At 49.7% G+C, this 27,366-nt stretch overlaps 3 protein-coding genes, 1 long non-coding RNA gene and 1 other non-coding gene across 9 annotated transcripts in view; 1 reads left to right on the top strand and 4 right to left on the bottom strand.

Moving 5' to 3' along the window:
• Positions 1 to 6,387: 6,387 nt before the first annotated feature.
• Positions 6,388 to 7,743, bottom strand: LOC120101835 (uncharacterized). 2 transcript variants are annotated; one of them, XR_005502889.2, is made up of 3 exons: positions 7,639 to 7,743; positions 7,262 to 7,294; positions 6,388 to 7,056 (listed from the first exon to the last, which is right to left on the bottom strand). It is a non-coding gene; the product is annotated as an uncharacterized LOC120101835 (long non-coding RNA). The 2 variants fall into 2 exon arrangements; XR_010065068.1 differs by lacking the exon at positions 7,639 to 7,743 and having other exon boundaries at positions 7,262 to 7,623.
• A 113-nt stretch (positions 7,744 to 7,856) lies between these two features.
• Positions 7,857 to 9,659, top strand: Sox18 (SRY-box transcription factor 18). Its single transcript, NM_001024781.1, has 2 exons — positions 7,857 to 8,302; positions 8,487 to 9,659. Exons 1-2 carry the CDS (start codon positions 7,963 to 7,965, stop codon positions 9,278 to 9,280), a joined length of 1,134 nt encoding a protein of 377 aa, NP_001019952.1. The 5' UTR covers positions 7,857 to 7,962; the 3' UTR covers positions 9,281 to 9,659.
• A 7,184-nt stretch (positions 9,660 to 16,843) lies between these two features.
• On the bottom strand, positions 16,844 to 16,950 carry Rnu6-181 (RNA, U6 small nuclear 181). Its single transcript, XR_005503004.1, has one exon. It is a non-coding gene; the product is annotated as a U6 spliceosomal RNA (small nuclear RNA).
• Positions 16,951 to 20,011: 3,061 nt separating this feature from the next.
• Linc00176 (long intergenic non-protein coding RNA 176) lies at positions 20,012 to 23,802 on the bottom strand. Of its 4 annotated transcripts, none has more exons than XM_039105723.2 (4): positions 22,408 to 23,802; positions 20,720 to 20,995; positions 20,474 to 20,626; positions 20,012 to 20,293 (listed from the first exon to the last, which is right to left on the bottom strand). In XM_039105723.2, exons 1-4 carry the CDS (start codon positions 22,408 to 22,410, stop codon positions 20,156 to 20,158), a joined length of 570 nt encoding a protein of 189 aa, XP_038961651.1. In that variant the 5' UTR covers positions 22,411 to 23,802; the 3' UTR covers positions 20,012 to 20,155. The 4 variants fall into 4 exon arrangements, with proteins under 4 accessions (XP_038961651.1, XP_038961649.1, XP_038961650.1 ...); NM_001109213.1 differs by having other exon boundaries at positions 20,154 to 20,290; positions 22,408 to 22,532; XM_039105721.2 differs by having other exon boundaries at positions 20,474 to 20,995.
• A 151-nt stretch (positions 23,803 to 23,953) lies between these two features.
• Positions 23,954 to 27,366, bottom strand: part of Prpf6 (pre-mRNA processing factor 6) — a 64,241-nt gene continuing 60,828 nt past the window's right edge. The window contains exons 19-21 of the mRNA NM_001079766.1: positions 27,049 to 27,163; positions 24,664 to 24,790; positions 23,954 to 24,205 (exon numbers count right to left, since the gene is read on the bottom strand). Coding sequence (NP_001073234.1) covers positions 24,053 to 24,205; positions 24,664 to 24,790; positions 27,049 to 27,163 — 395 coding nt within the window. The 3' untranslated portion in view covers positions 23,954 to 24,052. The remainder of the gene's footprint in view (positions 24,206 to 24,663; positions 24,791 to 27,048; positions 27,164 to 27,366) is intronic.

The raw sequence follows: 27,366 nt of genomic DNA, 5'->3' as shown, positions 1-27,366 counted from the left end.
ACTAATGCTTGCAGGACCCTGCCACAGCACAGGCAGTAAGAGAACCACAGGGCCTTCAGCCATGCTGTGTTTGGCTGATGACTGACCCCATGAAAGGACTGCCTACTGAGTAGTACCAGCTCTGACTGGTCCCAGTGATGAGCAACAGCAGCCTGTAGGTGGCAGGAGTCACCCACGTACCCTCTCAAGCACAGGATCTTTTCTGAGGAAAATCCAGTAGATCACCAGCAGGGGAGCTATGGTCACAAAGAAGCCAGATCAAAGATGTGTTCAGTCCGGAGCAGTCCTCACTTGTGGGGTTGGTACTTAGCAGCCAGACATGTCCACACTCTAGCCTTAGAAAACTGAGCTGGGGAATGGCTCAGTTGGTAGTGTCTATTTAGCATGTAGAAGGCCCTGGGTTCAATCCACCATACTGTATACAAACCAGGCATCACAGGTACCCTCCTGTACTCCCAGCACTTGGCATATAGTTCAAGGTTATCTTCAGATATGTATATGAGACACTTGTTTCAGAAACAAACAGAAAGTCCTGATCCCAGACCCAAATCCAAATCCAACCTCCTGGCCCTTGACCAGAGAAGTCACCTCCTACCCCAGACTCTTCCCCGCCTGCCCCACCCCCACACACCTTGCTGATTCTTGGAGCTTTATTTTCAGTGGAACCTCCCAACCAAATATCTAGACCATAGATTCACCCAGGTGTTCACTCCAGTGTGGTATTGTCCTGTACCCCAGCCCTCTGAAGGTGGTGGAGGACACACCTGTCTGGATTGGAGATAGGAAGTTTCCCAGGCAGGAAAGAAGGCTTCTGGGAGACAGCCTTGCCTATCTATCTTGTCCCATCTATTACTGGGGGCTTCCCCAAGTTCCCAGAAATACTAGATAAGGCATCTTGACAGTTCATCAATGGCTTTTGCACCCAACCTTCCTGGGGCACACATATGTACTCCCAATATTTCTTAAGAGTCTGTCCCTGAAGTGGATCTCCAACTCCAGGAGTCCTCGGTGAGCAATACAACCCTATCCTAGGGACCTTGGAATGGAGATATTCCAGCCTGAAGGTCTGAAAACACCAGGCAATGTTCTAATGAGGTAGGATCATGGGACATCCCCACGGTCTGCCCCACCAGACCAACTGCACCTTTGACCCAAAGCCTGCCCTCCCCCCTTCCTCAGTTCAGGAAATGGCGGAAGCCCAAGCCATTTATTTTCCTATTTGTGATCCCTGCCCCCCATCCATGTCTGCCCAGAGCTGGCCGTGACCCCAGTGGCGGCCTGAATGCTTCCCTTCTGGCCAAGGCAGGGCGGTGGTGGGTGGGAAGACTCACACTGCCAAGCTCACACGGAGCCCCTTGTTTCTTTTCCAATCATCACAGACTGGGAGGCATCCTAAGCTCCAGGAGGTCCTAACCCTGTCACCATATGATAATCCCTCCCCTGCATGCAGTTCTGAGGTCCTCTGCCCATTTGGGGGGGATTTCAGGTCTCCACCATAGGGCCCTGTGGATCTACAACCACAGCCAGTCCCACTTTAGATCCTCCTTGGACACTGGCTTCTGTTGTCAGACAAGGCAGTGACAGATAAAAGGGTCTCCAGTCATATGAAATAGGAAGTGGAAGAAGGTAGGCATGTGGATATTGGTTTTGTCTGTGTAGCTGCGAGCTCTCTGAGCCTCAGTCTCCTAGTCTACAGAATGGGAAGAGCCCTAGGCTTATGGAAATGTCTGTTTGGAAAGTCCCCCACCAGCCCACAGCCTGGCCAGGACCCAGCTTCCTCCCTCAAGAGGCAGTGCTAGGGAGGCAGGAGGCATCCCCTAGAGGCCAGTGAGGCCTTAGCTGCAGGCTTGCTCTAACAATGTGCTTCCCTGACACAATTCCCAGAAATGCTGCCCCCCTCCCCTGCCAGCCCGCCAGCCTGGCGGCCACTCCACCCTCCTACCCTGAGGAGCCCCAGGCAGCCACGGGGTCAGAGGCAATGGATGAAACATGGAGGTCTGACTCAGAGGCAGCAAACCTGTGGAATTGTCCTGCTGTCCTGAGAAGACCAACCTGGACAAAGTCAATCATAGCTAAGCTGCTGCAGGAGCAAAGCTATGCTGAACCTATAGGACGCTAAGTTACTGAAAAGTCTTCCCAGTTCTCAGAGGAAGAAGCAAGATCCTTCCAGGTTGCATTGGGCCTCTTGACCCTCATGCTTTACCCATGCCCTTCCATACACCTGACCCCTTTTTAAATTCAGTGGCTTTAAACAGCTCCCCATCTGTGTAGGTAACATGCTACTTGTATGGTTTCCTCTTGTTTCTTTCAGGTTTGGGCTCAAAAGCCACTCATGAAAAAAAAGGCTGTAGATACTGATAGAGCCCCTTTCACAGCTAGTACTCTTGATACTGGTTTATTTGTGGATTTATTGATTTTTAGCCTTTCTACTCCCAGAACGGAAACATCTTACAGCAAGGACTGAGGTTTTTTGTTCTTTTCCAATTTCCCATCTCAGAGGACAATCTGGTGCCAGCAGGGGGCTCAGTACCAAAAGAATAAATCCTGTCTCTGAGCAAAGGAGTGGAAGTCCCTAAACATAGCCAGCTGGTTCCCCACCAAAGCTACTTGTCAACAGTTAGGAAAAGAAAAAGGAGAAAAACAAAACAAAACAAAAACAAAACATGCAAAGCTGGGTGTGACACTACACCTACAATCCCACAACTCAGAAGGCAGAAGCCAGCCTGAGTTACACAGAGAGTTCCAAAGCCATCTTAGCTTGTTTTGCTTTGTTTCTTTGTTTTGTTTTTAAAACAAGGTGTCTCTACATAGCCCTGGCTGTCCTGTAACTCAGTTCATAGACCAGGCAGGCAAGCATGCCTAGTCCAGTTAGCAACATTTTTTAAAAAGAAGGAAAATGGGGCTGGGGATTTAGCTCAGTGGTAGAGCGCTTGCTTAGCAAGCGCAAGGCCCTGGGTTCGGTTCCCAGCTCCGGAAAAAAAAAAAAAAAAAGAAAGAAAGAAAGAAAAACCAACGAGGAGGTGGAAGAGAAAAAAAGAGGAAGAAAAAGGAGAGAGGGAGGGGCTGGAGAGATGGCTCAGTGGTTAAGAGCACCGACTGCTCTTCCAGAGGTCCTGAGTTCAAATCCCAGCCACCACATGGTGGCTCACAACCATCTGTAATGGGATCCGATGCCCTCTTCTGGTGTGTCTGAGGACAGCTACAGTGTACTCATATACAAAATAAATAAATAAATCTTTAAAAAAAAAAGGAGAGAGGGAGAAGAATAGGGAGGAAGAGGAGATAGATGTTCCCTCTGCCTTAGTCTCCTTTTATCTTCATTTACCAATCTGTCAAAGCAGGGAGGGGCCAGCCCAACATGGCAGGGCATTCGGGATTAGTACTGCACTCCAGAAGCCTAAGAGACCCGCGATTGTCTGCAGTTAGTCCCTTATAGACAAAGGACCACCAAGGGGACCGATGCACTCATGAGAACAAAGACAGCGACATCCACAAACCCAAGCCAGGCACCGAGGGGAGAATAAAAGTAACTATTTATGTAAAGACCGGCAGTCCTGAGGTGTGGGGGCGGGGTCGTGGGTGAGGCCAACGGAATGGGCGAGAGCACCGGCCAGCAGGGGTTGGGGAAACTGGACAGAATGTCTGGCGCCTCCTCCGCCCAGTAGGTTCTCTCTGGCCCGAAGGCCAGCCTTCCTTCCTGAGCGGCTGTTTCCTGGCCCCGCCCTGTTGTCGCCACGGAAACCCATGAGTAGCCCAGCAGCCCAGCCAGGTTCCCATGGAGCCCCTGCAGAGAAGGAGCTCTGTGTTGCTGCAGAGGCCCGCACACAGTAGGAGACTACTTTGAAGGACATGAGTTGACTACGCAGCCATCCTGGACTAGAACACTTCAAAATGTGGAACAGCAGCCCCATCCCGCTCTCTTGACAGCCCACCTGACAGCCCACCATGTCTCATCCAGTGACCCTGAAAATGGACGATGCCTGTGATGACACCCTGTGAACCCACATGCCCACCACAGTATAACTCTGAAATTCTGAAACATCCTTCAAAACATATATGACCCCTGGCCCACCCACAGAAGCCCCTCCGTTGCATATTGGTTGCTCTCAAATCTCCATAGCACCCTGGTCTGCCTCCAACCATGGTGACCCTGCAGTACTAGGTTGCATTTGCTTCTCCTATTCCTGTTGTTCCCACCTAGTTCTCCTGGCCAAAGGGCACAGAATGAATGAGAGCCAAGCCATCTCTACACAACTGCATGAGTGAGTATCATTCTTCAACCTACAGCAGCTACCACTTGAACTGTACAAGCCACCCCTCCACCAACCTGACACCCATTCTTCCCAACATCCCCATTCCCACCATGCTCTGAGTGGGACTGTTTGGCTTCATGACTGGGGTCTGGATCTGTGAACTTTACCAAGAACCCAACGTTTGAAACTACTTCTACACATTCATACACCTATCCATATTGCTTGCTGCATATACTCAAAACCAAGGCAGCCCCTGTCTCCTAAATATGCCTTTCCCAAAAGAAAGTTTTCAGAAACCTAGCACAATGCAAACCTAGCCTAAGGATCTGTTAGGCTAGGGCCTAACTCATCTAAACCAGACCTGTTCATGCCTGAGAGTCACATGTGCCTGATATTCTAAGGCAGCAGACTCTGCCAAAGGCTGTGACCCCAGGAAAGAAGTAAAGGTTGACCCTCGCTTCATATTCCCCCAAATCCAGCCACCAGAGACTGGGAGGTCAGCAAGATTTGGAGTCAAGAATGGTGTGCTGAAAGGAGGGTCTGAACCAGAAGGCTGCTAGCAAAGAAGAGTCATCCACCTGGAGCTCCACTGCCCTCAGACAGGGACCCCACCCCACCCTTTGGGAGTGGGAGGGTCCAAGCCCTGCAGGACTATGTAATTGGTCCCAGCCTCACTGTTGTACAGCAGCCAGAGCTGTCTGGTGGGAGCCTGGGAGGTCTGTGCCCAGGCAATGCTTGGGAGGTCTCACCACCCCCAGGCGGAGCAGAGCCAAGCCAATCCCCCACCATAGCCACTAAGGGGAACTACCCAGAATCCTTTGTAGACTTCATAGTGGCCTGGGGAGGCTGAGGAAGGGGAGTGGGTGTAGGCAGGGAAGATAGGAGCATAGGGTTCTCTTGACACCTAAGCTAGCCCCATCCTGGCAGGAAAGGTTTGCCCTACCATTCCAACTTTCTAGGGGCTGGGGCTATAGACAAGCTCCTGTCATGGGTAAGTGTCTATCTGAGCCAAGTAGAGCACTGAAGTGGAGTTCCAGCAGCAGAATTTCCTTCTCCCTTTGGCTAAAGCTAGGGCTGCTCATCTAAAAAAGAAGTCTTAGGGATCCCTTCCTTGAATGCTGAGGGCATTTTTTTTTCCTGAGTAGGACTTTCAGTCCTCAACCCGAGTTCCTATCCCCTTATAAGAGAATCCATCATGTCTGACTCCCAAGGACCTAGCCAGTCTCTAGCATTAGGGACTACCTCACCCCACACCCTGGGAACCTGACAGACACAGACACACATGTAGACCACACACAGACGCAGACAGTCACATGGAATGTCACTCTCCTAACACAGCTGGCCACACCCACAGCAGCCCTGTACAGCCTTGGGGAATCTCTCCAGCCCTGGGGCTCCAGGGTCAGGGCCACCCTGCTGGCAGACTGAAGTCACCTCCCCCATTGTTGTCCCATCTGGAAGGAGGGAGCTGCCAGCACCACTGTTGCCAAGCAGTGGGCAGTGAGGGTTAGCCTGACCCTACAGAGAAAAGGGAGCACCCAGCAGGCTCCTGCCCAGCTCACAGGATACAACAGTCTGACATCTGAGCCACAGCTTGACTAAGAGGAGGGTCATTGTCTGGTGCCAGGAGCAGTGACTGCAGGAGGGTCATGGAGGGGAACAATGAGCTAATGCTGGATGCTCTGCTCAGAGCATGAGGCTGATTCTGAGCTATCACAGAACTCCAAGCCCACCCCACTATGGGAGGCTGTGGCAAAAGACTCTGAAGATCCTTTTCTAGAGCCCCAGTGAACATCATCTCAAAATAGTTACTTCCCTGGTTAAGTCAGGCTCTAGGACCCCAGCCTGTGCCCATAGCCATGGAGTAAAGGTAGTTTTTGACAAAAAGTGATGGAAGTGAGGCTATATCATGGAAAATAGGACCTTTTGCATGTCAGACAAGCACTCTACCACTGACCCATGCTCCAGCCGCTATCTCTAGTTCTTTTTTTTTTTTTTTGTTCATTCTCAAAATGAAAATCTTCACATAGCTCTTCATGTCCTCACTCACCACCCTCCTGTACCAGCTGTTCAGACTACCCACCTACCTAGACCTGGCAAAAGGGAGCTGACCACTGGCGGGGTCCTGAAAGCATTTTTTAAAAAGATTTATTCATTTATTATTGTAAGTACACTGTAGCTGTCTTCAGACACACCAGAAGCAGGCATCAGATCTCATTACAGATGGTTTGTGAGCCACCATGTGGTTGCTGGGAATTGAACTCAGGACCTCTGGAAGAATAGTCGGGTGCTCTTAACCGCTGAGCCATCTCTCCAGCCCCCTGAAAGCATTTTTACCTTGGTGTCCACACCACTGCCTGCCTTCTGAGAAATTATTGAGTTGCTCCAATGCTTCTACACTGCTCAGAATTCATGCTACTGAAGCAGGTGCAGGGCCTCTAATGTTCCCTTTATTACCATATCGACATGAAAAAAAAATAGGTAGTGATAATCACCATCCTGAGAAACTCTGGGGAACGCTGGGATCTCTCCAAGGCAAAGGTGTTCAAAAAGCAGGGGACTATTCAGGAGAAGCACAAGGCCCCAGAAGACACACAGGCTCTCTCTTTCAATGCTCCACGTGGGATGTCCTCACACGATAGGGAAGGTTGCAGAGTGCCCAGGGTACGGGTAGATGGAGTTTCTGACTTGTCACAGACAACTGCCAAGGGCGTTGGATTTTCCCCTATGAAGTTACACTTGGCAGTGGAAAGGAGGCAGCTCTCAGGAGAAAGCCATCAGTTTCTAGGGCCCAGATCATTTCCTAGTGGAGAGGTTGGACAGATAAAAAGGGAAAAATGAATGAGGGCTCCTTTGGAAAACTCCCAGTTTTCCTCTGCCTCACCTGCTTAGGCCCTTGTCTTTTCCTGGAACCGCTGTCTTGCCCAGGAAAGGGAAACCTGCTATAGCCGCCCACACACCGATTCTGAGGAGCAGGGACTGGTTATGCCCTGTGCCCACCAGTTTACCTTTTCCTTGTGGGCCAGGACCAGTTCTTCTGCCTTGTCCCAGAGTTTGGGTATGGGGGGGGGGGGAGAGAGAGAGAGAGAGAGAGAGAGAGAGAGAGAGAGAGAGAGAGAGAGAGATTCATCATTTCTTCAGCATCTGGGAGGGTCAACCCACGAGAAGGGGCACGAACATCGCCAAATCCCATTCTTTTTCCCAAGGCGCAGGATGAAAGTACTTCCCTAGAACTTGGTGCTAAAATAAATCTCCCTTCATCCTATCTAAAGCCTCTGCCCCCTCCCGTCATTACTGCCCACGGGTCTGTTTCTGTGGGTGGGGTGCCAGAGAGCCTCTGAAACCTGAAAACCCTGGAGGACCCCTTCTGAGCCCTAGCCCACACCAGCAGTCCTCTCCCACACGGGGGTCTCTTCTTTTGAGACACTGGGCGCGAACGGGGGGCTCTGCGCTGGGGAGGCCTCAGCTGGATCCTGCCGGGAAGAAGAAAGGGAGCCACCGCAGAGGGGGGCAGCCCCGCCCCGGTCCGCTAGCTCTGCTGCGGATTGGCTCGGTGTCACTATATCTGGGATGCCTTCCTGGCACCAAGCTACCACGTCCCCACTGTCTCCACCCGACGTCCGTCAGACCTCCGTACTTGGCTTCGCAGTGCCCGCCACTGTCTCCTGCGCTCCCGCGCTGCGTTCTGCCCAGGCCTTGCCCAGCTGGAATGCAGAGATCGCCGCCCGGCTACGGCGCACAGGACGACCCGCCCTCCCGCCGCGACTGTGCATGGGCCCCCGGACTCGGGGCCGCTGCTGAGCCGCGCGGCCTCCCGGTCACCAACGTCTCGCCTACCTCGCCTGCCTCGCCGTCCAGCCTTCCGCGGAGCCCACCGCGCAGCCCCGAATCAGGGCGCTATGGCTTTGGCCGCGGAGAGCGCCAAACGGCCGACGAGTTGCGCATCCGGCGGCCCATGAACGCCTTTATGGTGTGGGCGAAGGACGAGCGCAAGCGACTGGCGCAACAAAATCCGGATCTCCACAACGCAGTGCTGAGCAAGATGCTGGGTGAGAGCCTCGAACGCATAGTGGGGCGGCAAGGGAGGGGACTTAGAAGGAGGTCGGGATTCGGGGTTTCAGGGCCAGTCACAGGGGTCTGTGCCATGTTTCCCGCCGCGCGCCCAAGGTGCACGCCGGGTTGGCTAGTCGTGCGCCCGACGTTGGTCCACTAACAGGCTTCCTTCGCCTATAGGCAAAGCGTGGAAGGAGCTGAACACGGCGGAGAAGAGGCCCTTCGTGGAAGAGGCCGAACGGCTGCGTGTGCAGCACTTGCGCGACCATCCCAACTACAAGTACCGGCCTCGCCGCAAAAAACAGGCGCGCAAGGTCCGGAGGCTGGAGCCTGGCCTCTTGCTCCCGGGCCTCGTGCAGCCGTCTGCGCCGCCGGAACCCTTCGCTGCAGCATCAGGCTCAGCTCGCTCCTTCCGCGAGCTACCCACTCTGGGTGCGGAGTTCGACGGCTTGGGGCTACCCACGCCCGAGCGCTCGCCTCTGGACGGCCTGGAGTCTGGCGAGGCCTCCTTCTTCCCACCGCCTTTGGCGCCCGAGGACTGCGCTCTGCGGGCTTTCCGGGCGCCCTATGCCCCGGAGCTGGCACGGGACCCGAGCTTCTGCTACGGGTCATCCCTGGCTGAGGCGCTCAGGACAGCGCCGCCTGCCGCGCCGCTCGCGGGCCTCTACTATGGCACCCTGGGCACTCCGGGCCCGTTTCCCAATCCTCTGTCACCACCACCTGAGGCCCCGTCTCTTGAGGGCACAGAGCAATTGGAGCCTACCGCCGACCTTTGGGCCGATGTGGACCTCACCGAATTCGATCAGTATCTCAATTGCAGCCGGACTCGACCGGATGCCACTGCACTCCCCTACCATGTGGCACTGGCCAAACTAGGTCCGCGTGCCATGTCCTGTCCAGAGGAAAGCAGCCTCATTTCTGCACTGTCTGACGCCAGCAGCGCGGTCTATTACAGCGCTTGCATCTCAGGCTAGACACTGTCCTCCTTGCCCTCCACTGCTTCTGCATGTGGCCAAGTGGCAGGGCCTTGCCTGCTTCCTTCCTTTCGCATATGTATGTTAGAGTATGCAGCAGCATTTAGAGCTGGTGGCCTAAGGGTGCCACTTCTGTCGCCTCCTCATTTACACACCTCCTTCTGGGGGCTCCTGTGAGTTGGGCCTTCCCTAGGAACCTCAGGCCCTGGACTTGCTAGCAGCCTCTGTCAGGGTTGTTTTTGAATCATCTAATTCTTTCCTGCTATGTATTTTCTAGAACGAGACTGTATTTTTTACTTTGCCTTTATATATATATATATATATATATATATATATATATATATATATACATATATAATACAATATATTTAATTTTTAATTAAACTTTTTTCTTTACAAGGGTTTCTGCGAGCGCTAGCATCCCTGCATAAGGAACAACAATGTTTCCTATAAACACAGACACAGAGATTACTTTGTTTTTGCCTTAGCCACACCACTGCCCTCCCTCTTTCCAATTGGGCTCCCAGATATCACCATCCTCCAACCTGCATGGCAGTTTTTCTTCTGCAAACCTAAGCACTGCCCAGGAGAGTATTCTTCACTTGGGGAGGACTGCAGGGCTGACACCTGTGTAGATACATTACAGAACCCAGCAGATAGTTCCTAAGGGGGGCAGCACCGTGACACACCTACTCTGCTTCTCCAGGAGACCTGGCTTAAGCATAGGGTTAGTGACCAAGGCAGTGCTCAAACCTTAAGAATTACATACCTCAAATACTGGTGTGAGGAGAGCTGCACTCGGGGGCCCTATCCTCTATAAATATAAGGCAGAGATACATAGATGTTCCCTTAAGTCCTCTAGCTTGAGCTTTATTACAGAGGTCATGCTTGGACTCCTTCCAGGAGTACTGGGCCCTCTTTCTAGACCATCTAGTCCCTTGCTAGACAAACATGCATCTAGAGAGGGATGGCAAAATCACCCTGGAAATGGCCCCTGCACACACATACAAACACTTATCTCTAAAAAGTCCCCTTGAGGGTTGGGGATTTAGCTCAGTGGTAGAGCGCTTGCCTAGCAAGCACAAGGCCCTGGGTTCGGTCCCCAACGCCAAAAAAAAAAAAAAGAAAAAGAAAAAGAAAAAGAAAAAAAGAAAGAAAGAAAGAAAAGAAAAAAAGAAAAAAAAAAGATCAGGATCGCCCACTTCTGAAGGAGAGGCCTATCCTACCCTGGATTCCCGTATGCTCTTTGATGGTGGCTGATTCCAAGACTCACCTACATGGAATGTGAAACACCTAGCACAGCTTTGAAGCTGTAGACAAATGGCTTTCCATGAAGGTGGCCACGTGTGACTTTCCTGAAAAAAAAAAAAACCCAAAACAAAAAACCTTAGGGCTAGATAATCATGTGGGTCCATGCACAGGAAGCCAGCTTCCCAATATATTTAGGGAGAGGTACACAAGGGGTGAGGATTTCTTAGGAGTCCTCAGCCCCTGAAGCAAGCAGATATCATCTCTACACGGACCAATATGAATGACAAAGAGAGGGAGAAGATGGGTCTGACCAGGTCTGCTACTTGAATTCATGGGAGCAGTCCCCAAGTGTTTATCTATTTAGACTGCTGTATTTTTCCATTAACCTATGGACATACCAAGAAGTATAGGCCAGAAAGCCCAGAAACAACTGAAGGAACATTCCCAGGTCCAGGGCACTTCCTCAGTCCTAGGTTCTATACAATTCTATATTTTTATTCCCACAGAGGACCTTCTCCCCTTGGTTAATAGAGTGGAACCTCAAAGAGTGTGAGTGTGGTTTCACTGTCTCTGTGAAGAGAAGATAGAGCAGTGTGCTCTCTAAAAGTCCCTTTTCCCAATTGTCATCATGGAAACAGGCTATTAAGGGTCCAGTCTGGAGCAAGTTCAGATTTACAAGTTCCAAAGGGCAGGGAGTACCCCAGAGCAGAGTTGGAAAGAGACTTGAGTAGGATCATATCACCAAAGGTAGCAGTGGATTGATTATAGGCTCTGTGTGCGTGCATGTGTGCGTGCGTGTGTGCGTGCGTGTGTGCGTGCGTGCGTGTGTGTGTGTGTGTGTGTGTGTGTGTGTGTGGTGGGAGTTCCCATTATCCTGCCCCAGTAAGGCTTTCCTCACCATCCCTCAAGGATGAACCCTCCCCCATTTCAGGTAGAACCATAGACTAAGGCCACACTCCTAACTCTTCATCCTATTTACCTCTTTCCCAAAAGGTCTGAGCTTCTATGCCCCACCCCTTTCCATCCCTGAACAGTTTAGTCTGTCCCTGAAGTACCCGGGGTAACATGCTAAATATTCCCCAGTAGAGAAGCAGGGCTGAGAACAGGTAAGGGTCTCCCCATCAAATACAATCATTACTTTGAATATTTTTGAGGAAACTGTCATATGCCACATAAAGACTCCTGCCCCAACAAGGTCAAGATGCGGCAGGCAGAGGGGTAAGCATGTCCACTTGAGGTCTAAGCCTCTCCAGCTCCCAACTTAGCTGCACTCTAGAAAGCCCAATCACCCAGCATCCACTCGATTCTTGTCTGCCCAGGAGTTCCTCCAACTTGAATTTGGTAAAAACGGGAGTAAGGGGTTGGGGATTTAGCTCAGTGGTAGAGCGCTTACCTAGGAAGTGCAAGGCCCTGGGTTCGGTCCCCAGCTCCAAAAAAAAAAAAAACAAAAAACAAAAAACGGGAGTAGGGGGGTGGGGAGGGTGGGGGTGTTAGGGAGGTGGGGGTGGGGGTGGAGAGGGTGGTTAGGGAGGTGGAGGGTGGGGAGGTGGGGAGGGTAGGGGTAGGAGGGTAGGGGGTGGGAGGGAGGGGGGAGGGGGAGAGGAGGACTTGCTTTCTGCTCTCACACCTGGAGGAGGCACCTAAGAAACATTCTGCTCTATCCTACACAAAGCCTTCATTGCAAAGTTCAGTGATTTGAGAATATTCACAGATTTGGGAACCATTACTATGTGATTTCAGAACCTTTCCATTACCTTCACAGGTATCCGTTACTTCCTGCCCCTAGAAACAATAAACAGCTCTCTGTCTTAGGAATTTACCTATTTAAAAATGTTTAATTTCTTCTAAGATTTGTTTAATTTTTATCTTACGTGTATGAGTGTTTTGCCTACATGTATGTATGTGTCCCACGGGCATACAGTGTCTCTGGAGGCCAGAAGAGGGCATCAGGTTCGATGAAACTGGAATTAAAGACAGCATCATCATGTGGGCACCAGGAACTGTACCTGAGTCCCCTGCGAGAACAAGAACTCTTAAGCATTGAGCCATCCCGCCAGCTCCTATTCTTTTCAAAATTATATTGTATTTATTTACTGTGTGTGCAAGTGTGCAGGCATGCACATGCTATGGCATATGTGTGGAGGTCAGAGGAAAACCAGAATCAGTCAGTTCTCTCCTTCTGCTATGTGGATCCTGGGGCTCAAACTCAAGGCTGTCATAAATTTCATATGCACTAGTTTCCCTTATCTAAAAAGTCACTCTTTAAAATTATTTACATTTATGTGTTTGGGTGTTTGCTTACATGTTTGACTGTGCACCATATACATACTTGGTACCTTTGGAGGCCAGAAGAGGGTGTTGGATCTCTTGGAATTGCCATTACAGATGGTTGTAAGCTGCTATGTGGGTGCTTCCTTTAAAGATTTATTAGTGTGTTGTGATGTGTGTGTGTGTGTGTGTGTGTGTGTGTGTGTGTGTGTGTGGTGTGCTTGTCTGTGGGCAGGTACCTATGGAAGCCAGAGGCATCAGATCCCCTTGGAACTAGAGTTACAGGCTGTTGTAAGCTATTCAACATGCATGGTACTGGGAACTGAACTCAGGTCCTCTGGATGTTCTCTTAATCACCAAGCCAAAAAAAAAAAATAGCTATTTTAAACAGAATTTTCCCACTCTTAAGGCAGCAGCTATCCAGCATGTGAAGGCCAGACCCAATGGGAAGATGTGTAAAGCAGATAAAAATAAAAATCTAATGTTTAATGTCTCGTTTAATAAATAAAAGATATTTTATTTATTTTTAATTTGTGTACAAGTGAGGGGGACATGGGCATATGAATACAGGTATTTGCAGAGACCAGAGGCATCGGATCCCCTGGAGCTGACCTTACAGGCAATTGTCAGCTACTCTTGTGTATTCTTAACCACTGAGCCATCTCTCTAGTCCCCTGAGCCAGTTTTTGTCGTTATTGTTTGTTTTGGTAAATTTAATTAAGAATAGATTAATAGTTAAGAAAATTCTTATTGTTGTAAACAATCCAGAATCCAAATTTTTTTATTCATTTTATTTATATGAGTACACTATAGCTGTCTTCAGACACACCAGAACAAGGTACTGGATCCCATTACAGATGGTTGCGAGCCACCATGTGGTTGCTGGGAATTGAACTCAGGACCTCTGGAAGAGCAGTCAGTGCTCTTAACCGCTGAGCCATCTCTCCAGCCCCCCAGAATCCAAATTTTATCTGAGTATTAAACTTTATCCTGAAAAAGTTTTAATGACCTTTATTTTACAATCAACTTAGCTGTAGCTATGTCCACATTCTTTAATTTTAATTCTCACAGTTATTCTACAAACCTTTAACCTTCTAATTTTGTTCTTGTCTATTTTCATTTTGGAAAATATTATACAAAATCCTTTCATATCCAAAAGCAGTTCCTCTCTTTTGTCTTTTTTTTTAAAGATTTATTTTATTTATATGAGTACACTGTAGCTGTCTTCAGACACACCAGAAGATCTCATTACAGACGGTCGTGAGCCACCATGTGGTTGCTGGGATTTGAACTCAGGACCTCTGGAAGAGCAGTGGATGCTCTTAACCACTGAGCCATCTCTCCATCCCAGGACTCACTTTTTTGATTTTTCACTTTTTTGTTTTTGTTTGGGGGTTTGTTTTTTGAGACAGGTTTTCTCTGTGTAGCCCTGGTTATTCTAGAACTTGGTTGGTTGACCAAGTTGGCTTGAACTCAGAGATCCACCTGCTTCTGCACCCTGAATCCTGGGATTAAAGGCTTGTGCCACCTCCACCAGCTAGAAGTATAAATTTAAGACATTTTTTAAAAAGATTTATTTATTTATTTTGTATATGAGTACACTGTAGCTGTCTTTAGACACACCAGAAGGGGACATCAGATCCCATTATGGATGGTTGTGAGCCACCATGTGGTTGCTGGGATTTGAACTCAGGACCTCTGGAAGAGCAGTCGGTGCTCTTAACCACTGAGCCATCTCTCCAGCCCAATTTAAGACATTTTAATGAAAATGCTCTAATAGAAGTTTGTAACATGGTATCTGGTATCTCTTAACAAAGCACGTTCCAGGGCTACACAGAGAAACCCTGTCTCCTCGAAGAACAAAAAAAAAAAAAAAAAAAAAAACCCAAACAAAACAAAAAACGAAAAACAAAAAGAAAAAATTACCTTTTTATACTTCTGAACAATAGGTTAAGAACTACACACCTGGGGTTGGGGATTTAGCTCAGTGGTAGAGCACTTGCCTAGCAAGCGCAAGGCCCTGGGTTCAGTCCCCAGCTCCAAAAAAAAGAAAAGAAAGAAAGAAAGAAAAAGAACTACACACCCATATGCTATATAGTAGCTGCTCTGATTCCTTTCTGTTTGTTTTCTTTCCTTTATTCTTCTTTTTTTATCTTTTTTTCCGACAGGGTCTCTCTGTCACCTGGCTGTTTTGGAATTTCCTGTGTAGACCAAGCTAGCCTCACACAGAATTCTGCCTGCTTTTCCTTCCCAAGCGCTGGGATTAAGAGCCTGGTTCCAGGGGTTGGGGATTTAGCTCAGTGGTAGAGCGCTTGCCTAGCAAGCGGAAGGCCCTGGGTTCGGTCCCCAGCTCCGAAAAAAAGAAAAAAGAAAAAAGAAAAAAAAAAAAGAGCCTGGTTCCAAACTAAGATTCTGTGGGGCTTGGTCAGCCACTAGACAGACTATAAAACTTCTGCTCTAGGATAGGAAGGGAACTCGCTAGGGAGGAAAAAGCTTACATGGAGGTTGGTTGTTTCTGAGGACCTGGGAGCTTTTCAGGTCCCCTGACTCCTGTTCCCAGGGGTCTTTCCTCCAAAACCTCACAGTTTTTCCACAACCCCAGCGCATGGGTTCATTCCTTCTCTTGGGTTTGGCCACCTACAACTCTACTTTTGTACCACAATCCTGGCTTCCACTGTTGCCTCTGGGGACATGCTACACATAACCCTGGACCCTCCAATTTTACCCAATCTCCCAGGAATCTGTTTCCACTCCTCCTCTACCTCACTCTGTATCTATGCCGTCTTCCATGACTTCATCTCATCTCCTTTAGCCCCCTCCCCTGAAACTCCACCCTCTGTTCCATGACCCCAGCCCCCACCACCTTGTCCATTCTCCCACACCCCTGTCTGCCCTCTAGAAAACAGGAAGTGTTGGGAGTCACAGCTCTGGGAGTAAGTGCAGGAAGCTGGGCTTATCTTGCTCTGCAGCCCTGACCCCTGGCCTTGTGCCGGGTAGGGGGCGCCAGGGGCAGTCCAAGGATAGAGCTTGCTCACCTGGTGAGGCCTGGCTGCCTTTCTCCCTGAGATACACACTGTCACAATTGGACTGGTATGCAACAAGGCCTAGACAGTGTGGCATTAAGCTTCCCAGAGTACATCACAGTGATGTGTCCTCTACAGACAGCAGCAGAAATCCCATCTACACAGCATGGAGGTGACCCAGGTGCTAGGGCCTCAGGATGTCCCACTTCCCCCACAACAGGCACTGCACAGCTGCCAAGGGCCTGACCTTCCCATTTCCACCCAAACAAGAACTCACTTCCCATAGCAGGTGTTACCTCTTTGCTGCTTATTTCAGAGTCTAACTAAGCAGGGTGTGTGTGTGTGTGTGTGTGTGTGTGTGTGTGTGTGTGTGTGTGTGTGTGTGTGTGTGTGTGCGTGTGCGCGCGCGCGCGCGCGCATGTGCCCATGCGTGTTTCTGAGTTTACAAAGCTAAGTCTTCCTGAGGAGGGGGCAGGGATGTCTTTTCACCCCAGCCCCACCCCCAGGTCTTGAAGGCCACTGGCAGGGACAATGGGCCTCAACACCTGCCTTACACCCCCCCCCCCGCGCCCCACTTCACCCCAGTAATATGTGCTTCCTGCAGTAGAGGGCTTGTTTATTTCCACCTAGCTGCAGCTGAAGCAGGCGGCCTTCTTGAACATCTGCAGGTCTTAGGACACCACACGCAAGTGTCCAGAAGCCCACAAGGCCAGTCACTCTCTAGGTCTGTTCTGAGAGCAGATGTTTCCTCCTCCTTCACAACCCTGGGCTGCCCAAGCCTTCTAAGAGCTCAGCTCTTTTTTTTTCTTTTTCTCCCAACAACTCCTCCAGTAGAAAGGGCAGTCATTTAATTTCAAGCAGTTGCAAAGCTAAACCTCCCTTTACATCCACCACAGGATTTAACAGGGTCGGTGTGATATCTACCAGTGGAATGGCCTAAGAATGATAACTTGAACCAGGCCTGGGCCTACTCCTTGTCTCCCATTAAAGAACTGTGTGTGACACAGCACTGTTAACTAGGAAATATATGGAATACTTTGTAAATCTGTGTGTCTTCCTTGCACAGTGGCCATGCTAATCTTCTCTGTATCGGTTCAATGTTGGTATATGGACTGCCAAAGTGAGCCCAGCTTTAGGGAATGTAGCTGAGTTTAAAGCTCTATCTGCCTCCTTAGCTGTGGCTCTATGCTCACAGGACACACAGACATAGAAGACATGTCTACCCTTCTACTCCCTCTACTCAGCTCTGCCACACTTCCAGGCTATTATGGTCGGTGGGGTAGCAGGACAGGGACATAGTGTCCTAACACAGAAGAAGCTGCAAGCCTCACGCCCAGCTGCATCATGGGAGGTGGGGCAGGGTTGTTAACACACAAGTGGCAAACTCAAGATTAACTTAGGGATTTGCAAACCCAAGAACTAGCTTGTCATTCGTAGCTGTTGCCCAAGTTCCAGATGTTCTTTCAAAGACTCCTAGTCGTGGGAGGCCGTGGTATCCAGTCTCCCTTCAAAGCCTGCCAGGCCCCTTCTTCCAGGATTACATATGGAGGCCTGGCTCCTGGGCTGCAGGAAATTGCACAGGCCTGGCCAGTGCCTTGGGGGTCCCATCTGTAATCCTCACACAGCTCTTCCTTCTGGGCCATAGCCCCACCTCCCTGGAAAACCAAGCATTGAAAAGGCTTGTGTGGGATAGGATAATAGCAGCGGTCTCCAGCCCCAGGAGCCTCAGCACCTCCAAGGTCTGTTCTAGCTGGTCAGCTGCTAGCAAACAACTGTGGGACAGCGTCTGCGCTGGGCTATGCTACATGAGCACAAGGATATGCTCTGTCCTCAACTACAAAGCAGCCCAGGAAGCCTCCATTTAGGCCCCTGGGCTGAGCCTAGAAGACCCAGAACCTAGGATCTCAGTAGCACTCAACTTACCCTTCAGCTCCGAGTATCTGTCCTTGTCCTGCAAGAGGACAGTCATTCTAGTGGGTTGGACCCCAGGCTGATGCTTTCAGGACTCCTGCGGAGAGTCATGGGTGCAGGATTCAAATAGCCTCTCATGTGTAGTCTGGTACAGGGTTTAAGCATCAACATTTATTCCCTGAAACTCTTTTTTTTTTGGTTCTTTTTTTTCGGAGCTGGGGACCGAACCCAGGGCCTTGTGCTTCCTAGGCAAGCGCTCTACCACTGAGCTAAATCCCCAACCCCCCTAATTTTTTTTTCCCTGAAACTCTTGAGGGCTCTGCTTCACCTCCAGTCCCAGGAGGCTGTAGTTTGTTTGATCTTCCCTCAGCTGAGGAGCAGAAGGTGGGAATCAGGACACCCTGTTGGCTACCTCCCCTGCCACCTGCCCCAAACCTGATTTCTCTAAACAGTAGGATAGGACAAGATGAGGAGTAGCTGTGGAAGGGAAGTAGCTGTGGGTGAGAGCTGTGGAAGGGGAGTAACTGTGGGGGGGAGTAGCTGTAGGTGAGGAATAACTGTGGGATACTTACTAGAACTGAAGTAATTTTCCTGTAAGATCTAAAGTCAGGGCAAGGATAAGTACAGACTGCCTTGAAAAATGGGTTCATGGGAATTTCATGGAGGGCTGTCAATACTGCCATTCTTCAGCTCAGTGTCCAGACTGTTACCAACCTTCCTCAGATCTTACTCTTTAGTTAAAGTTCTGCTGCCTTATGGCTTATATTTGAACAAAATCAGACCCTTTTCTCTACACTGGACATTGGCCATACCCCAGCATACTCAGTAGACCTCATCAATATAAGCCCAAGTCCATAGCCACCCACCTCTCTTCCACTGGCATTTCCCAGTATAAGATGACTACCCACTCAGGCCCTAGGGCCAGGATCCTGCAATGGCCCAGGCTTCCCCTCAACATCCCACACCAGCTAACACACACATGTGTTCACTATGCACACATGAGGAAGAATCATTTTAGACCTGACTTTGATGAAGGTCTTTGTACTTAGGCCCTCTCTGGTACACCCTACCTTTTATTTGTACACTGCCTCCTATCCCATAAAGAAGAATCAAAATATCCTATATTTGTGCTCTGTGGTGACTTGCGAGACCATTAGAAATCTGAATCAAAGATTATTAGGATGCATATTGATGTTAACAAAGCTCCATTTCCCTTCAACACACCATACTCTGGGTCTAAACCTCATCCCAGGTCTTCCAGTACATGATTGTTGTGTAATCAAGGAAGGCCCTATGGTCCCTCCATCTTTCAGCTTTCTCTCTCTTTCTTTTTAAGAATTATTTATTTATTTTATGTATGTGATGTGAGTACACTATTGTTGTCTTCAGACACACCAGAAGAGGGCATCACATCCTGTTACAGGTGGTCGTGAGCCACCATGTAGTTGCTGGGAATTGAACTCAGGACCTCTGGAAGAGCAGTCAATGTTCTTAACTGCTGAGCCATCTCTCCAGCCCCCATTTCTCAGCTTTCTCAACTGAAAAGAAACAAAAGCTCCCATTGGGCAGAGCACACTTGTACCAAAAAACAGAGGAAATAGAGAGCTTTTTTTTGGGGGGGGTCCCTTGTTTGCCTGTCTGAAGGGTACAGAGAAACCTATTCCTTGAAGCTTTTGGGCTCCACAATCCTATTATGAGGCAAGGAAACTGGGGTGGTGGTGGTGGTGGTGGTGACAACATTGCCTCTTTCTGCTCAGGGCTAGAATCATGAACAAGCAGACACCCAGATTTATGTAGGTACTGGGGTCACTCCTGCTAGTTCGACAACTCTAGGGCAGTCTGTGGAGTCATCCCACCCCGATCCCGCCCTGCCCATCCCCCAGGGGCAGCAGGAAATGGCTTGGTCTAGTTTGTGGCCAGGGCAGCAAGGCTGGCTTCCTCTAGGTCCTGTTTCCTTTATCCGGTTGTTTTGCTCTGAATCCACGAAGCTCAGCCTTCCCCTCCTCTCCATTTTCACCCTCTCCTCCGGTCCAGAGTTGGGCAGGACGGATGCATGACGTTTTCAAATCCCTAACCAGGTTGTAGGGTGGGGGTAGGGAGGTTCGTTGCCTTCCACACTACGAGGACTGGTCCAACGTCCCACCCACGCCCCCTGCTGTATGAGGGAGACACAACTATTGCCAGGGTGAAGTACAGATCCCTAGCCCCACCCTTCCTGAGGCGCAGATCCCTGGATAGAGACCAGGGCCCACAACCAGTCAGGCAAAGACAAGAAGAATCAGGTCCCATCATTAGCTCCATTTATTGGGGCCTCAGTGGGTGTATACACATCCTGGACCTCTGAGTGCAGACAATCTGAGCTGTCACGAATCAGTTTGTTTCCAATCTTCTGTGAGAAGAGGAAGTGAGAACAGGGACAGTGCTAGAATTCGCCTGTGGCCAAGGCACTTAGCGCAAAGAGCTTTTCCCAGCAGGTGGCGACGGCGTATAGGGCGCGTAGCAGGAGCCGCCTCCGACTGCTGCGCGGCTGTACCGCCTGCTTCTTTGGCTGCTGGATCTGCTAGTAAAGACCAGCTGTGAGTCAGTACATGCAGATCCTGTACCCTTGCCTTCATCTCACAGCTCATGTATAGCCACGGGGGAAGTGGGTTGTCATCAGATCAGTTGGCCCTAATTGAGTCCAAAGCCTCAGGCCATTGGTACTATAGTCCTTAGGGGAGGGGAGATTGAGGACACATACCCTGTAGGATATTCGGCAGTGTCTGCGCATCACTGCCTCCGTGCGCACTGCCACTGTCCATGCCGCTTTCTCAAATGCATTGTGGGGTACTCCAGCCACACTCCCAAGAAGGGTCTGACCCAAGGACTCAATAGACAGTAGAATGCTACTCTCCTGAGTTGGAAAAGGAGGAAAGCCAGAGCAGGGGGAGTGGGGGTAGGGCCTGAGGAGGGAACAAGTAGTTGTTTGGGGGTACCTCCCCCATACCTTTTGGGCACCACAGGAGGTTCCTGGCTGTCCCTGACCTCCACCAGCTCCAGTCAGGTTTTTCTGAATGAAGCGGTGGTGTCGGGATCCAGGCTCTGTTCGTTGAACTCCCATCCCAGCCCATTGCATCGCAGCCTGCAAGTCCTGGAAGATGACAGCTTGGTAGTGGCGGAGTACCTCCTGGACACTGCAGGACTGGGACCCAGGCCAGCCCAGGGCAGATCCAAGAAATGCCAGCAGCAGTAGTAGTAGGTAGAAAGCAGGCTTTAGAGGTACCTGGAGAAGACACCATGTTAGGGCTGAGAGTGTAGGCCTCTCAGTACAAGAAGTGGCCCCATAGGTACTTGGAGTCAGCACAAAGGGCGCTTGCTCCCTCACCCTTGAGATGCTAGGAGATAGAAAATCTCACCAGAGGCTCTGGACATGGCTTAGGATAAACCTGGGCAATCCTAGAGAAGGGAAGAGACAAACCAAACACATCCATGGTACACTAGCCACATTCTGCGAACATTTGTGGAGTGTGTAGTGGGGCATCGGGAAGTATTTTCACTGAGCCCTGAAGGACTAGGAAGGTGACAGACAACAGGTCCAGAGACAAGAGGTGGCACTATAGTTGGAGAGGCAAAAAAGTGAGTACCATGGATGTGTAAGAGCTCCCTTACTTTGTACAGGGAGTGGGATGGAAGGGGGTACAGCAAGAAGTGATCCCTCATACAGCTTCACCCCTGACCACGCTCGGACCCATACCTACTAGGCACAGCCCTTTCCCACCCCGACTGTTATTCTCTTGGTTGTTCTTTCTCACATACATCTCAAGCCCTTTGGGTGAACAAGGGATCTAGGAATAGAATCACTTTGCTCTTATGCAGAACTCCAATCTCCCTTGATAGCTTTCTCCAGTGACAGAAAACCCCAAACTATGGCAAAAACAATGGCTCAGAACTCCAAGATACACTACCCATGGAAAGGGAAGTGGGGGGAAGGCTGGGAAGAAGGCTCAGAGACAGCAAGAGGAGAAATAAAGCCTGCCAACTGGTTTTCTCCCCACCCCAGAATGGAAAGCCCTGGTGCTAGGGAAAGCTCACATATTAAGAAGACAGCTGAAGATCCCCAGGACCCCACTCCTCCAAATGGACTAGTTCCCAAATCTGCCTCTAGGCCCCCAGCTGGAGTTAGGCAGTCTACTTGGGCTGGAAAATTAATCTTGTGAACCCAGTGAAACGACAGGACTCAGCTTCCCAGCCCTGGCAGGAGAGCTGAACTGAGCATACCACAAACTCCCACATAGAGATGGGCGGGGGGTTGGGGCTTCTGCCTGGGAAACCAGCAAACTGAAGAACTCTCCTGCAAGTTACTGAGTACCATGGCCAACAGAGGGATATTGAGAACAGTCCATCAGACCACATTAAGAACAAGAGCCAATTAGGCCAGCCAGTGAGACTGCTACTCTATCTAGCACCAACATGGGATAGGTTGGCTGCTTAGAAGTCCCCACAACCCAGGCTTATTAATCAAATATGAAAAGGGTTCCAGGGAAGCCAGGACATAAGCACCTGCAATGGCCATTCTATTGGGTACCATCCTAAACATCTGGGGATTTCCAGGAGGCACAGGGAAAAAGCCTCCCCGCCCCGGCACCCGGGTTATGCCCGTGCCCATTCCCTTGGCCTGAGGCCCCAGCTGCTTACCATAGGCCTCTCAGGGTCTGGCTCTCCCTTACTCCCTCTAGCAGGCCACACACATGATCCTGGGGTCCTCTGGGTCTTTGGGTGGCCAATGAAGCAGGCAACTGACAGCCACACCAGGTCTTCTGCTGGCTGATAGGTCCTCCTTGAATAGAGCTGAGGGGCAGGTGGAGAGGCTTTTGAAGTTGGCTCCTCCAGCAAAGGGAGGGAGTGACAAGAGAGGGAAGGAAAAGTCCAGTAACCCAGCCCGGCCCCTAACCCCTCCCCAACCTCTCCCCAGTCGTGATTAACCCTGGAGCACGGCGGCTGCTTGTTGCAGCAGATCCAGGGCTTCTCTGGGTCTTGGATTGAGTTTCCAGCCCCATGGAGACCCCTGCTCTGTCTCAATGGGCAGAGAGCAAGTCTCTCCTGATAGGCAGGCTAGCCACCAGTCCCCAATCCATATCCAGAGACACTTGTCCCAGCAAGTCTGGAACTTGGGACTTCCCAGACTTCCATCACTGGCCCCACTTCATCCCTCCAAACAGTGGGGTCATCCAGGAGTAAGAGGCCCAGTCGCAGGGTTGCTGCTTTCCTATAGCATAACAGCTGCCTCTGGAACACAACTAATCTTTTGCTGAGCAAAGCTCAACTTCTTCCAGCAGAAGAAAAGCAATGGTGTGAGCTGAGGAGCCCTGCAGGTTAAGGCACTTGCTGCCAAGCCTTGACAACCTGAGTTTGATCCCAGGGGCCAACATAATAGGACGGAAGACTCATGTATTTATCCTCTGACCTCCATAAGCAAATTGTGGTATACATGAACCCAATAAATAAATGTGATACAGAAGGAGTTCCTGACCACCTCAGCAAAAAAAAAAAAAAAACCTTCCTTTCCAAAGACAGGAAAGGTAACCTGGGCACTACAGACTATCTAGACTTTCCCATAGCCCCACAGGAAACTTTACCCAAGTATCCTCTTCTGTAACTGCTCCACTTGCATTCAGTTCGAGAGCTGAAAACAGCGAAAGAAGAAACCACCACCAGCTTGGTGCTATAGTCACAAGTTCTTTGCCCTTTATCTGTGAAGGAACTACTTGTTACAGTCTCTCGTCATAGGGATCCCCGTGGATTTCTCCATAGAAATACCCAAGCAGCTCTCTTAGACATTCCTTGGGACAGAGGCAAGAAGTACTGACTGTCAACGTTCCTAGAACCACAGGAAGAAGCAGCTATAGGAAGAGTGAGCGCACACCTTCCAAGTTAAGTAAAGATGCTGCTGAGTTTCATTCTACCTCAGATGACTACAGAACAGAAAGGCTTCTACAAGCCTTTCAATCTTTTATAGTATGGTCCCCATGTGACCTTCAGTCTCTTGTATCACAGATCTGTGACAGAGAGCCCATGTTCTCCATATAGCCTGTACTCTTAACATCTTCACAAATTATGCTTCTATGGGAGCACATAGGCACTTGCAGGCGGCCACATCCAAACCAACTTGACACGACCATCATTCATGGGAACAGACACCAAAGACAAAAATGGAAAAACAAATGAGGCCCCAGCCCCAACACAACTCTATAAAAATCTTTAATGAATAAAAGATACAGTGTAGGTTTTGTGCTCATTGTCCATGTGCTGCCCCAAAGTGCCTTGTCCTCCGCCCCTGCTATCAGAAGGTGTTTTTGATACGGGCGGCCACCAGCACTAGGATTTCCCCAATCTTTCTCTGCCAGTTGGTGATATCCTTGGACACAGCACACCACAGCTCTCCATGTCGGGGCTCTGCATTCTCACAGCGTTTCCTCACCTCTTCCTGTTGCTCCTGGGAAGACCAAAGGGTACTTTAGGCGGATTCCTTGTGAGGTTTACATCTTGTGCGGTACAGGTCTTGCCTGTACCATTGCAGATCTGGCCCCAGCAGATTTCAAGCCATCTCTTTCTCTTGTAGAACATGCCCTCCAAGACAGTGTGTCTCTGTGTTAACTTGTGTTAGACTCCCTATCTTTTGATTCCCACAAATGGCCAGGTGCACTATCTCTGAATCAGGTATTTCCTGGATTCAATGTAGTCTGGCTACTACTCCCAACAAGGAACCCAGGACACCCGGGGCCCCTGACTTATGAGCATGGTTCCAACACAGCTCAACAGGGGAGGGGCTGCTAGTCTTGGCCACTCCCTGCCTTCTTTTCTTAGGGATTAGATGGAGCTTTCTACTGTTTCAGGAGTGGCTAAGGAAACAGGAAGATTATTAATGCACATGGTGTGCTATTGTAGCCTCACCTCAGTGCCATGCTGTAGTTCAAATTTGTAGAAGAAGGCCCAGGCATCCCCCAGATCTGAATCAATCTTCACGGTGCGATGGAACCACTCCCGAGCCTTGGTGATCTTTCTTTCACTCCAGAACAGCCTGTTATGGGAGAAGTACTTAGAGCAAGGGGCATAGAATAGTGTCTGCCCTGTTTGGGAGTCATTCTTCTATGTAGGTGGCCCTGCTCCTGGTCAGACCAGCAAGCCTGGGCATATGTTACAGAAGGTCTGGGTCATGGTTCAGGGCTACCTGGAGGTCATTCCAGATGCTTCAGTGGTCCAAGCTGCTCTTTAAGAACACAGTGGAATCTTAACATCTTTATTTATTTATTATAATTATTCTTCTTCATCATCATCATCATCATCATCATCATCATCATCATCATCATCATCATCATCATCATCAAGATAGGGTTTCTCTGTGCAACTGTCCTGGCTGTCCTGGGATTCACTCTGTAGACCAGGCTGGTCTGGAAGTCACAGAAATATGCCTGCCTCTGCCTCTTGAGTGCTGGGATTAAAGGCATGCACCACCATCACCATCCAGCTAGATCTTAACTTTTTAAAACTATCTGGGCTGAATACAATTTGAAACTAACCTTAATTAACTAATTAAGGCAGATTTAAAAAAAACTATAATTTCAGACTGCTCCTTAATAAGATACCAACCCCTATTAACCTGCTTTGTCGCCTTGTAGCAAACTAAGCAAACACAAAAATCGGCTTCCACAGGTCAGTTCTGGGGACCTCAGCCCACTGGAGTTGCAGTTCCATGGCACTCAGACCATAGCACACGACTGTTGTACCTGATACTCATAGACACTTGAACAGCAACCTGAAGAAGAGTCTTGCAGGAAGCCAAGAAACTGGACTGTTAAAAACGAACTTAGAAGTGGGGCATGGTGGCACAGGCCTTTAATCCCAGCACCCAGGAAGCAAAGGCAGGTAGATTTCTGAGTTCAAGGCCTGCTGGTCTACAGAGTCACAAGATGGCTACATAGAGAAACCCTGTCTCGAAAAAACAAAGCAACAACAAAAAAGAAACCCAATTAGGCACCTTCCTCCCCGCCTGGTAGTTACTGTAGTGTACAGCAGGGAGGACAATGGGAGATGCATGGCATGCTATGGGGAACACTCTGGATGTGGGGCTGCGTTCACCCAGCCTTAGTGAGGCAGCTGGGGCACAGCTAACCTTTCCACTGCGGGCAGATGTTTGGGCTGCTTTCAGGTCCCAAACAGAGTAATTTCATGCTGATAACTTGATTGTTTTTTAAGCCGTATAGTACTCTTAATTGCTTGGTGTTAGATAAACTGTGATTTAAAGAGCATAAACTTAAGATAGTAGGCACATGGAACACTGGCTTGGGAACAGCAAGGAGTGACTTATTTACTTTAATAAAGCCTTTTGTAAGGTTTATGGCTGCTCTGGCTGACGTTACTCTGGGAAAAGGAAGCCCAGGCTAGCAACAGTGGGACCTAAAATCTCTCTCATCTGTCAGGGCTACAGACACTACAGAGGTGGCAGGCAGCAATGGGAAGGCAGCTGCACCAGACCCTGAACACTCAATGCCACTCAAACAGAACCAAGTTGGTTCTAAGGATCTGTTTCCATCACCACCAGTGGCATAACCCTATGCTAGGAGATCACTGGACAGATGGCATTGCAGATGAACCATGGTTAATCATTTCTATACTCCAAGACAACGGATTGCAGCAGGACATTCCCACGGTCACTAAACTCAAAGGGTCTGAGTTCTGCTAACACAATGAGTGCAAGCCTCTGGGCTCTCTGGGCAGTGACGGTGACATCGTTAGTCCCAGCCCTCAGGAGGTAGAAGCAGGCAGATCTCTGAGTTTGAGGCCAGCCTGGTCTACAAAATGAGTTCTAGAACAGTCAGAATACCTAGAGAAACTGTCTCAAACAAACAAACAAACAAACAAACAAAACCAAACAAACAAAACAAACTCTAGGATAAAGCCCTTTAGTCAAATGGGCTTGGTTTAATACTTAAATTCTGTGTGGACCAATATCAACAAATCTGTCTTGCATGTAATTCAGGCTCCATGTGGTAATGAAACAAAGGAAACAGCCCATCAGAAGCCTGGGGCTGAGGATGAGCCAAAGAACCCAGGAGGCCTGTGAAGAGGGAGTGACCAGACAGATGTCTAGACAGCACCTCAGTCTAGACAGCACCTCAAGCCTCTAGCAGACAGCGCTGCCCAGAGGACTGAAGCAGGAGTTCTGGCAGCTGAGGCCCATGTAGCTCATCCTGTATAAACAAAGTCAGCATAGCCAGGCAAAGATGCTGGCAAAACTATGCCAGAATCCCAAGTAATCCCAAAAGAACTATTACTCACTTAGCCACAGCTAAAAGCACATGGGGGTCATGTTCACACTTCTTCAGGGCATCCACACTCTTGGTCTTTCTCTGGGGCCTTGCCTCAAGGAAGACAGCTTCAGACCACAGGATACCTGGAATTCACAAGCAAGAATCTACCCTCAGCCCCACTCTGGCTTCAGAAATGCACCCTCTTCTTTAGGCTACCCCAAAAGGGTACACTGAGGGCAACCACAAGGGTCTCGATATCCACCTACCCAGTCACCTGAATTACACCAGCCTTGCCAGAATGGAATTGGACAGTGTTGGATGAGAGCTGCAAGCTTTCATTCTCACT

Source organism: Rattus norvegicus, chromosome 3, assembly GCF_036323735.1.
Source record: "Rattus norvegicus strain BN/NHsdMcwi chromosome 3, GRCr8, whole genome shotgun sequence".
Lineage (NCBI taxonomy): Eukaryota > Metazoa > Chordata > Mammalia > Rodentia > Muridae > Rattus > Rattus norvegicus.
The sequence above is the reverse complement of the archived record's forward strand: the minus strand, read 5'-3'. Positions and strand labels throughout refer to the sequence as shown.